Source organism: Heptranchias perlo, chromosome 4 (assembly GCF_035084215.1).
Source record: "Heptranchias perlo isolate sHepPer1 chromosome 4, sHepPer1.hap1, whole genome shotgun sequence".
NCBI classification, from domain to species: Eukaryota; Metazoa; Chordata; class Chondrichthyes; order Hexanchiformes; family Hexanchidae; genus Heptranchias; species Heptranchias perlo.
This window is the reverse complement of record NC_090328.1, coordinates 44165672-44178072: the sequence shown is the minus strand read 5'-3', so window position 1 is coordinate 44178072 and position 12401 is coordinate 44165672. Positions and strand designations below refer to the sequence as shown.

The window sequence follows — 12401 nt, the reverse complement described above, 5'->3', positions numbered from 1 at the left end:
TACTTTATAAGCAGTTTCCAATTTCCTCAAAGACAATGCACAGAGGAAATCTCCCTTCTAAACCTTTACCATCAAAGCTCCCTTGATACCTCACCAAGAAGGTCCCAGGTTCAATCACTGGTCTGTGCTGAGCTGGCTGCTCTCAGCTATGGGAGCAGCAGGATTGCTTCAATTGGCCTCATAGTCCCTGGATTAGGGAAGGGAAAATTGAACAGGCTCCTGTTCTTGTCCTAGACAGCAACAACTGCTGGAAGTGTGTGTGCATGGATATCGGATGAGGTGAGAAGAGGATTGGGTTGAGTTGCGATTTTCCTGTGTAGTCGAATAACCTGCTGATATTCACTATCAAGTCTCACATCGAGTTACATCGAAACTACAGCACAGAAACAGACCATTTGGCCCAACTGGTCGGTGCCGGCGTTTATACTCCACACAAGCCTCCTCCCTCCATACTTCATTTAACCCTATCAGGATACCCTTCTGTTCTTTTCTCCCTCATGTGCTTATCTAGCTTCCCCTTAAATGCATCTATGCTATTTGCCTCAACTACTCCTTGTGATAGTGCGTTCCACATTCTTACCACTCTTTGGGTAAAGAAGTTTCTCCTGAATTCCCTATTTGATTTATCGGTGATTATTTTATATTTATGACCTCTAGTTTAGGACTCCCCCACAAGTGGAAGCATCTTCTCTTTGTCTACCCTATCAAACCCTATCATTATCTTAAAGACCTCTATCAGATCACCCCTCAGCCTTCTCCTTTCTAGTGAAAAGAGCCCCAGCCTTTTTTTTAAATTTGTTCATGGCCGGCATTTATTGCCCATCCCTAATTGCCCTTGAGAAGGTGGTGGTGAGCTGCCTTCTTGAACCGCTGCAGTCCGTGTGGTGATGGTTCTCCCTGTCCTGTTCAGCATTTCCCGATAAGAATATCCTCTCAGTTCTGGTATCATCCTTGTGAATCTTTTTTGCACCCTCTCCAATGCCTCTATATCCTTTCTATAATATAGAGACCAGAACTGTGCACAATAGTCCAAGTGTGCTCTAACTGAGGTTCTATACAAGTTTGACATAACTTCGCTTTTCAATTCATATGAATAAACCACACTTTGATGAGGGAAGTGAATGGCATCCACAGAACAGTGTCTCATTGAGGGAGTTAACTTCTTCAGGAGAGAGGAAAGGAGAAAATAAGTGAGAAAAAAATCTTTACCATCACACTAATTAGGAATTGGGTAAATATGTTTTATAGTAATCCATAGTGTAGAGGCCAAGAAAGAGATCCTTTCCCTGCTGGATGAGGGATGATGTATGGTCAAAGATAACCAAAAGAGTGTTGAAAAATAACTGACAAATGGAGAGAAAAGTAAAATTAATAAAAACAAAAAGTGTTTCTGTTTTTCACAATGAAACGCAGGATCAGTTCAATCTCAGAGTTTCAGAGACCAAAGAGGTCAAGTAATGCAGTGAGCTAGCACACTGCCCTTTCACCACCAGAACCAGAGGTCAAATCCAGCCCAGACTGATGGAGTGAAAGTCTCTTCTCTCCATTAGTTGTAAAGGTTTTATGTGAAACAGGTCTAAGCTGCTTCAACTCAACTCCTAATGTATGTGAGTCCAGAGAGCAAAACTGCCCATAATTCAGAACAAATTGGCATTAAGTCAGTGATCTCAATCAGAGTAGCCATAAGGATGACTGATGTGGGAAGTGAAAAACTAATTCTGGCACAGTAAGGCATATTTTCTGAGATTGGGCATTAGGCACATTGTTGAGGACAGTAGACAGAGCTTTACTTGCTGCGTAGCCATGCTATAACTAACCATGCTAGAAGTAGGTCATTGTGGACAGGGGTATTGGGTGAGTGGGACTTGCTGCGGAATGGGATACAGGCATGAAGTTTTGGATTGGCTGAGGTTTACGGAGGGTGGAGGATGGGATGCTGGCCAGAAGAGCATTGGAATAGTTGGGTCTGAAGGTGACAAAGGCATGGATGAAAGTTTCAGTGGCAGATGGGCTGAGGTAGGGGTGAAGGCGGTGCAATTTTATGGAGGTGGAGGTAGGGGGTCTTTGTGATGGAGAGCATATGGGGTCAGAAGCTCAGCTTGGGGTCAGATAGGATGCCAAGGTTGTGAGCAGTCTGGTTCAGCCTGAAATAGTGGCCTGGGAGGGGAATGGAATCAGCGGAAACAATACAAAGTTTGTAGTCGGGGTTGAAGATGATGGCTTCGGTCTTCCCAATGTTTAGCTGGAGGAAATTGTAGCTGATCAAAGACTGGATGGAAGATAAGCAGTCTGATAGTACAGAGGCAGTGGAGAGGTAGAGTTGGATATCATCAGCGTACATGTGGAACCTGACGTGTTTTCAGATAATGTCACCGAGGGGCAGCATGTGGATGAGAAAGAGGAGGGAGCCAAGAATAGATCCTTGAGGGACTCCGGAAGTAACAATGCAAGGGTGGGAAGAGATACCACTGCTGAAGATACTCTGCTATGATCAGATTGGTAAGTGAAGAACCAAGTAAGGGCAGTTCCACTGGGCTGGACAATGGAAGAGAGGCGTTAATTATGTCGTCAATAATATTAAACTAGCATTACAGTACTGGACATGTTGGGGGGGGGGGGCGGGGTGAAGAGGACGATTGGGAAATTCATCACAACACTTGCTCGTGGCAGCAATTTTCATCTTCATTCATTCATCACCACAGGTTACACCATAATACTTGAGAAGATACTTGAACTGGATTATCCATGAAAGGGAAGGACGTTATAAAAATAAAGTTTTACTTTAATTTGTTAGCTGTTTCAATACTGAAATGCAGTGTTGGAGACTCGGCATCCAGCACTTTCTTGTCAATCTGCATAATTTTTGAGACCCACCATATTTGAAAAGGAGCATGGAAAGACTAATGACTGCACAGATTCTGATACATGTGACAGATTCCTGTACAATGAATGCTGTAATTGTAAGCAAAAGTAAGTTTGAATATAAAAAGCTTGCATTTCCTGGAGTTAGTTCACAAATACAATTTCTGTGAAACTTTCCTGAACAAGTTTTTTTTTTAACTCTGTGTTTAAAATGTTAAACTTCTACATCAGGTAGGCTCTAAGTATGGTATCTTTTAACAGCAGTCATTTGTAAGAGAAAAGATGTTAATAATTAAAAAGTTGTACAACTACATACCAGTAAGTGCACAACTATAACAATCTCCAGCTGCTATCTGTTGAACACATCCCTGGAGCTGATGAATGGATACACAACATGGTCTTGCAAGGAACCTCATGCTCGTCCCCTGTCCCAGTTGTCCCTGTAAACAAAGAAGAGGGCACAGCTTGTACCACCTTTAAGGGAATACCCTCTACACCTTAATGGCTTTAAAAGCATTAACCTTATTCTGAATTGCTATAATTGGACATCTATAGAACAGAGATGAGTTCAGGTCCGTCACTATCAAATGGTTGTTCTGAACGTGGCTTGTTATCAATTGTTTTATACCAACATGCAGATTTATATGTACACGCATGCAGTCATGCATTCAATAGTCACTGTGTACACAAAAATAATGTTGAGTGTTGCACAAACTGTTTCAATGTGGAACAATTAAAACTAATCAATGTTGCAACTATAAAGACACGGTAGAAATTATGTTTGTAGTTGGTTAAATCACAACTGCTGGCAAAGTGCCTGACTTCTACTGAAATGATTGTCATGTGGGGAGAAATAAATTTCTCTAACCACAAAACAGTCATTGTTTTTAACCTTTCTACTTCAATAAAGCTGATGTGGCTGAAAATTTAATGTCACAACAGTTTAATAATCTACCAGAAATTAAAATAACCACAATAAATCATCCAAATATAGGATTTCTGCTTCAGGCTATTTAAAATCTCCTATAATATCAGGAAACATTTACAGCATTCTCCCTCTCCCCCTGTATGTCATGCTCAGCACCATACAGGAAATTCTTACATCTGCCCATATTGTTCTCATATTTTGGTCTCCACTTAATAGAAGAAGCCTGCTTAATGACAGATGTATAGGAAAGGGTTTTCTCTACACATTTATCCAGGTGACTCCCCCACCCACCTGACCATGGGCTACAGAGACCACTAACAGGTCATAAAGATACAGCACAGACTCATGGAAGCTCTCCCTCCCCCGGCTGCTGGCTTTCTCTTGTACATGTGCTCTGCAATGTTTCATGCCTTTTCATGCCTCTGCAATGTGGGCCTTTTCCACTCTCTTTTTTCCTTCTGCCCATCCACCTTCTTTCATGTCTCATTTCTCTTTGTGAAAGTGCTAACACTTGGAGGACTGAGACAGTCCTTCTGGCAACAAACGCAAAATTAAAAGCAAACTACAATGTTTGAAACTTTGTTTTGAGTATTCTTTTTATTATGAACTGTGCTGAGGTTTTCTATGTCTTTGTAATATTCAAGATAAAGCAGGAATTCATTCCAGATAAAAGTATATAAAACTAAAGGTGTATTTATACATCTTAAAAGGTAATGCAGTTGTCAAAGGGTTAACTTAGACTTGCTCTTTAAAAGCTCTTTGTGCATTTGCTGTCCTAAACTCCTGAACTGTTAAGTCATAAGCCAGTGAGGGTAGAATAATATCATTGGCATAATGTGGTACTAGTTGTGATGGCCATTGGTAGTGTGCCCATTTGATGGTCAACCTGCAGTTCATACTACCGTCAACCGATTAAGTAAACATTGATTTACATTCACTTACATGTCAAGGCCATCCTTGTTTTTATATGCTGGGGAAGAATGGCCATGCACACAACTAGATTGTCCAGTGCCATTCACCCTGTTTCGTGAGAAAAGCCAAAACTATTACAAATGTCAGGTCAGGCAGTATCTGTGGAGAAAACGGACAATAACTGACAGACAGCATTTACTGGTAATATATTCCAGTCTTGCAAAGGGCTGTACACCAGAAATGTCAACTTGTATCTTCTCTCCATAGATGTACCTGATCTCCCTAAGTGTTTTCCAGCATTTTCTGTGTTTGATTCAGATTTCCAGCATCTTTTTTTTTACAAATGCCATTCTGGATTGTTATCCCACTGTAGGCAAGACTTTATTCCCTGCTGTGTATTATAATACTTAAAAAAACAAATGAGATAAAGAGGTGTAGTTCATTCACTATGCCTTTGCTGAGATGATCGTGTGAGTGTGGAAATCACTGGTAATTTGAGATAGGCTGAAAAAAATGTGCCTAATACTGTTCCTACCCCATTCAGTGGGGCTATGCCAAACCACAGCACCACTGTGAAATGAGGAATACTCAATATGACAGTGTTAAAGGAAGCTATGTATCTTGGGGCCATTTTAATTCAGTAACAACTTGTGATTGTGAGGTATTACATTTTGGTAGGAAGAGTAAGGGGGCCACATAATGCTTGGATAATAAGAGTCTAAATGGGGTAGAGGAGCAGAGGGATCTGGGAGTACAGAAACACTAAAGTAGCGACACAGGTTAATAAGGCCATAAAAAAAACAAACCAAGCGGGGGTTCATTTCTAGAGGGATAGAATTGAAAAGCAGAGAAGTTATGTTAAACTTGTATAGAACCTTGATTAGACCACACTTGGAGTATTGTGAACAGTTCTGGTCTCCATATTATAAAAAGGATATAGAGGCACTGGAGAAGGTGCAAGAAAGATTTATCAAGATGATACTAGAACTGAGAGGTTATACCTATCAGGAAAGATTGAGCAGGCTGGGGCTCTTTCCTCCAGAAAAGAGAAGACTGAGGGGTGACCTGATAGAGGTCTTTAAGATTATGAAAGGGTAGACATAGAAAAGATGTTTCCACTTGCTGGGGAGACCAGAACTAGGGGCCATAAGATAGTCACTAATAAATCCAATAGGATATTCAAGAGAAACTTCTTTACCCAGAAAGTGGTTAGAATGTGGAACTCGCCACCATAAGGAGTAGTTGAGGCGACTAGTATAGATGCATTTAAGGGTAAGTTAGATAAAGACGAGGGAGAAAGGTATAGAAAGGTATGCTGATAGGGTTAGATGAAGAAGGTAGGAAGGAAGCTCGTGTGGAGCATAAACACCGGCATGGATCTGTTGGGCCGAATGGCCTGTTTCTGTGCTGTACATTCTATGTAATTCTATATAATGAATTGAATTATGTCTAAATCTCAACTGCTTAGATACCATTGAATTTCTCCCCCATTTTCAGAAGTGCTGTGTTTTTGCTTTCTGATCATTCTATTTTATAACAGATAAAATATAGCTTTAGCACAATTACACAATACTGTGTTTCATTTGTACATGATATTTTAAGAAAGTTAGATACCTAAGACCTGCTTGGAGATCTGATAGTGACATTTACACTGGGCTATCCCTAGAGGATATGTTTTGGCAGTCTTCAGTGGGCTATTTTGGGGAGGAAAAGGAAAACTAACTGGGTGTGGTGGAAGGGGTCCTTTCATGCACAAATACACTTTGCAGGTGGAATGGAGTTGACAGTGTCTGAACGTAATATTCATAGGCTAGAATTTGTTTTGCTTTCTGAATGAGAAAGACACCATGAAAGTGATGGGGGTGGGGGGTGGTGTGGTTGTAAATTAAACAATTAAAGAATTCAAAATCTTAATTTGTTCTGATATTTCTTGAGTCAATTTTCTTCCCCTTTTTGTCCTGCCCTGAAGGCACTGAATCTTGCTGTGTTATGGTTCCATGGACCGATGCCCTTCACTACCTCTCCCAAGTGACCATTCCTCTTGTGTAAGCTTCGAGTGATGAATGCCAACTTGGGTGAGGTGCTGCAGGGCCTTGGCACCTGTGGAAATGTACCCATGTGTCAGTGTCCATCTTCAGGATAGGAAGAGAGAAAATTGAGAGAGAAAACTGATTTTTGTTTTAATTAATGCTTGGCTATTCTTTACACTAGTTGTGGCTGTGTCAGCACTGAAGTACCTCATTCAGGTTGTATCTATCTTACATTGAACTTCTACTCGCACAGATCCAAAGAGCTGAGTCTCTGCCTGCAGCAATAGCTGTGGTGCAAGTAAATCCGTGGTGAGTCAGATTAGTGATAAAGAACGAGTAGAAATCTGGGGGAGGATTTCATGCATGATTTGTGTCTGTTCCGAAATTGTAAACCCATTCTCTATCAAGGGATTTGTGATTTCGGTACTCATAACACATGCAGGTCTCAGCAGCAGAATATAGCAATAGGTTACATTTTCAATGTATTCCTTGAAAAGAGAATGAATCGTACACACTGAAGCAGCTGCATCTTCCCACTGCAGAGCACATGTACATGAACTGTATAAAATCTCACCATGCTGTTATTTAAAGTTGCAGGATTCCAATTTAATGGAGATTTTATAGGCGTATATTCTCCAAGTGCAATATATGATACTTTTTATTGGACCAGCTTAATGGATGCGAATTACAGAAGCTTTTGGGACCACATAATATCCCTCATCAAGTGAGAGAGAGCAAAGCAGGCAGTAAATGAATGGAATATAGTGTCTGCTGAAATAGTACACAGCCACTTTGTTATTACTTTAGCCTTTAGTTTTCTTTTAGAAGTTATTGTTTTATTTAAACTTTTTGCTGGATTGTTTTATTTACCATCAGCATTGTTCCAATGCCAGATCGCCTGGAGTAGAAGGGCACAGTCCTGAAAGTGAGTCATCAATTGCTGAGGGAGAATGCTGCAGCTTTAGGACCTGTTGTTTTGTGCACAAGTGCCCCTAATCTTTAACTACTTGGACACACAGTTGCTTAAGGAATGATGTGGATTTGCATTTAACAACATTTTGAACATCTCCTTGCACCCTGCTTCACCTAAATTATTGAGAACTCTGCTTCACCTAATGATACACTTGCACCTCATTCAAGTGATAGTGGGACCCTTGTATTGCCTAATCAGCAATTGAGAGTATTCTGTTGGACCCTAGGATGAGCTTTAAACTTCACTTTTGTTGCATGCCAACACTGCTTTCTCCTTGCCTTTGGGACATTACTGGCTTATTCTCCAACCTCATCACCATCATTGAGTAAGACTCCCAATCCCCTTGCCATCATAGATCATAGGTATTTTCAGGACAGAAGGAGGCCATTTCCGTTCTCTTTTCTTTTATCGTTTAACATTTTTCTTTAACATTCCTTTAACATTATCTGGTTTTCTCTTAAACATTGTGATTGACTCAGCTTTAATAGTCACTTGCAAGAATGCATTGCACATTATTTTGCACGAAAAAATCTTCTCACCACATCCTTTATGCTTCTAATACTAATCCTAAATTTATACCTACTTGTTACCCATTCCCTAAACATGATTTCCGCCGTATTTCTGGTGAAGTTACAGCGGCGGAGTGGGATCAGCTCGGAGAAAATTCCCTGACATAAAGGTGAAGAAGATCTGCTAGTTAGGGTGGAGTGAGGCCATGAATAGATTTGAAAACGAGGTTAAGGGTCTTGCAGTCTATTTGCTGGGGCACAGGAACCATTAAAGCTTGGAGAGGACAGGGTGATGGGTATGCAGGACGTAGTGTGAGAGAGAACTTAAACCTCAGACTTCTGGATTAATTGGACTTAGTTAGGGATGGAGGTGTGGCGGTCGGTGAGGAGACTATTTGAGAAATCAATCCTTGAGGTGATGAATGTGTGCAGCAGTGATGGTGATGAGGTTGGAGAGTAAGCCAGTAATGTCCCAAAGACAGAAGAAGGCAGTCTTGGCACGCAATACAAGTGAGGTTTAAAGCTAATCTTAGGGTCCAACAGAATGCTCTCAATTTTACAGAGGTCTAGTGCTCCTACATATATTATATAGTAACATTTAATTTTAAAGAGGTACAACACTTTTTATAAAGTTGGTGAACAAAGAGTTAAGTGCAAATCTGTACTGGAGCATGCAGCCTGCATACCTGTGGTGAATAGTTAATTTAATGACAATTCAGCTGGTATATAGGGTCTGGTCTAAGATAGTTGGGGGCCCAGTATAAGTAGTATTGCAAGGGTTTACTACAGTTCAGTGTATTTAATTATAATAAATGTCTTGTGAATTAAACACAAGGCAGTAACAATCCTTTTACAACAATACACTCCACAGAAGTATAATACTCCTGTATTTATTATACAATACATTTTGTTTACCAGGGATACAAATCCGTAATATACATTATGTAACACGGCCTCTTTTACGCAAGTATAATCAACAGTTCTACTATCATAAAATACACTGGTAAGGGTACATAGCATAACCAATGAAAAAACTGTTACCATAGAATGAATGCTCAATCATTTTGAAGAACTGGTTGACTGACATAGGCACAAAGCAGAGTATTTTCTGATCTTACTTCAAGGACTCTAAAACTTTTCTTTGTGATTTAAAAGTTTTCCCTTCCTTTTCTCAGAGTTTTAAATTGAACTCTGTGAGACAATTGAAAGGCTGTAATTCTTGTACTCTGATTGTTTTCCAGGAGACACTGTTGTTTCTGTTCAAATTCTACTTAAAAAATTAGTCAAATTAAAATTCATTAGAGGATAAAACTGATCAACAGGTCAAGGGAGGAAAGATCCTCTAATTTTAAACATTGACATTGAGGGTTTGCTTACAGAACATGATTACTGCAAGGGGAAATTAATGCTGCTAGATTTTTCAGGAGGGGAACTGTAGAATGGATATAAATACATAGTGTGGAGACAATTTCTGTTGCGTTTCTCATCTTTTCTTTCTCTCCCCCTTCCCCTAAAATTATTTTCCCTCTTGATGGGTGAATTATGGTAATTAAAACCTTCAGAAGCTCTTTATCCACTTAATAATATTATGTTAGCAAATTTTCTGTCAAAATATTCAAGTGTTCACAAGTTAATAACGAATGAAACTGGAAGAACAATTGTTCAGACCAGACACAACTTCTATCCTCAACATACCTTTTTCCACAGCTAACTTGACAATAAGTTTGTTGCACTGATCTAAGCTAATTACCTTTGGCACTGCGTGGAGAAGTCACACCTTATCTTTCAGGCATTGCTTTACCTTACCAAAGAGATTTTTTTTCTTTATTGTCCCTCTCTTTTTGATTATAGAGAGCCTCTTAATCAAACTAAGCTCAGTTTCCGTATCCCTGGGGCAGCATCTCTTAGCTCCCTGTCAGACTGCGTTGAAACACAATCAATCTTGTTCTTGTGCTCGGATGGCGGAAGTGCCACAACATGAACAGTGTGCTGCTTTGCTCACGCCGTGAAGCCTGGGTGACAAAAGTTTTTACAAGAAGCTGACTGTACTTAGGGTTATGAATATGCAATGACTCTCATTAGCATTGAAGCGCTGGAGCTGGGGCTGACACCCTGAGCCACTTTTAGCTGCTGCTGAATTGTATAATGAATTGTCTCTCTTTCAATCAAAATCTTTTCTGTCGTGACTCCCCTTCCAAAGGGAGTCGCCAGTCCAAGAATACCAGTCCGCAGCAGAAATTAATTGCAGGCACCCCAGTTGTTTTTGTTAAACAACATTGCGATAGTGCTCCAAATGTCAAAATAAAAAGATATATTAACATTTTTGTGAGCTGGAGTGGAGGCAAATAAAACCGCATGAAGGCAGTTAATGTGAAGGGAGACACAAAACATCCACCGGCCCAGCTGTTAGTTTATTGTTGTTTTTTTGAATAGGACTGATTCCAGCAAGGTTACTCAAAACTAACTCTCAGTGTCTCCTCATTTGTTTCCATTCTCTTTGACAAAACACCCTCTTTTCTATCTTCCCAACTCAAATTAGGGCTAATTTGCAGTGATTTCATGCATACATTATAAACCTATTCTGTAACATGAAAAAGATTAAATTTTCTTCCCCTCCAAAAATGTGCCTGGATTTTTTTTTATCTCTATCTTTTTTTACTTTCTTGGCATAACTCACCAGCAAGCTTGGCTTACCTCTTGACCTGTTCCCCAAGAGTACACATTCCCATTGGCTGAAAAAAATAATAAACAGAAACAATATATACATGTTGAAGTTAAATATCAAACATGAGTCTAGTTTAAAATAAATGCAGTTCTGACAAAAGTGCCTCAAGTATCATACATCAAACACTTGTTACCTCTCTTGGCCTTTGTGATTGCACATGACTGGAAACAAGTCAGTGATAAAATGTGAAGAAAGATGAAACCAATCCAGCCCTTTTTAAAGATCATCAATCACTCGACGCAACCATGATATTATTAGTTCAAGTAAAGCCCTGCTCTTCCATTTTATGGACATCATAAAAACCCCAGCTCCTCAGCTACCATGGGAATTCATTTTTATGGGAAACATCTTAGAGGGAACCAATCAGATCTGGTGATATAACAAGCTACTGAATAATTCAGAATCCTTCACTATCCTGAACTTCCATCACATTCAGTGAGGGGATGTTTAATTGGTATACATTTGTGTTTTTGAAACAAATTACCACAGAACTACTGAGAAAGCGTAACAAATTAAAGTTCTGGTATTCTCCCTCTAATGTGTGTCATGCCCATATTAAAACAGGTAACAAAATAAAAACATTTTCTGTTCCCTATTTGAGTTTTTGTAGTTATTAAACCACCAGTCATTTAAAAAAAATTTACTTGTTTTTCCCCCACAAAATCATAAATTGCATACGAGTAGTCTCTCCTCTGATGTTTCCATTCTAAATTTGTTCTGTTTAATGAAGGGTTAATATAATCGTTTCTAGCACTGGTAAACCATCTGGAGAAGGAGCTGCTCTTGGACAGATAGGACTCATTGACTCAGCCCATTATAAAGTTGTAAAGGACTTCAAAACAGTACACCCGCTTCACTTCTTCTATGGAGGTTTTCAGCTAATGGGGGGGGGGGGTGCCTCCACCTAAAGTAGTTACACAAGAAAGTATTTATTGAGCCCCTCCAGCACCTGCAAAACCTGGAAAAATTATAGAAGCTATTTTGTGTCTGTTCCTCCCACTGATGACTGTATTGTTTGTAATAATCCCACTTCCTTGTGCTTTAAACTATTCTTTGTTCTTTAGCATCACAGGCATTTTAAAGAGACGTTGGATGTAGATCAGATCAAGAAGTTCCTCACATCAATATCACCTGTCAAAAGCTTCAATCTACTCCAACTAACCAATTCTCCATATAAAAAATTTAACATACACAAAGTTGAGAATATTTGTACACTTTATTTCCAAAAATTATGAAATGGAGTTAATGGGGGTGATTTTAAACCCCAAGAATGGGTGGGTTGGGGGTGGGGGTGGGAGTTGAAAATAGTTGTTCTTTTGGGTCACAACCGCAACATTTTTGGACTTTGCATCCCCAGTGGGAAGCCTGATCTCTTACACACCGACATTAAACCTGGAAATAAAACCGGGTTGCCGTCCATGGAAATTAAAATGGGGAGAGATGTATAATGGGTAACTGAATC

The 12401-nt window shown here is 39.7% G+C and overlaps 1 protein-coding gene across 1 annotated transcript in view; it reads right to left on the bottom strand.

Moving 5' to 3' along the window:
• Nucleotides 1-10942, bottom strand: part of LOC137320482 (uncharacterized) — a 40682-nt gene extending 29740 nt beyond the window's left edge. The window contains exons 1-2 of the mRNA XM_067982174.1: nucleotides 10909-10942; nucleotides 3179-3302 (exon numbers count right to left, since the gene is read on the bottom strand). Of these exons, the coding sequence (XP_067838275.1) occupies nucleotides 3179-3278 (100 nt within the window). The 5' untranslated portion in view covers nucleotides 3279-3302; nucleotides 10909-10942. The remainder of the gene's footprint in view (nucleotides 1-3178; nucleotides 3303-10908) is intronic.
• Between the last annotated feature and the right edge of the window lie 1459 nt (nucleotides 10943-12401).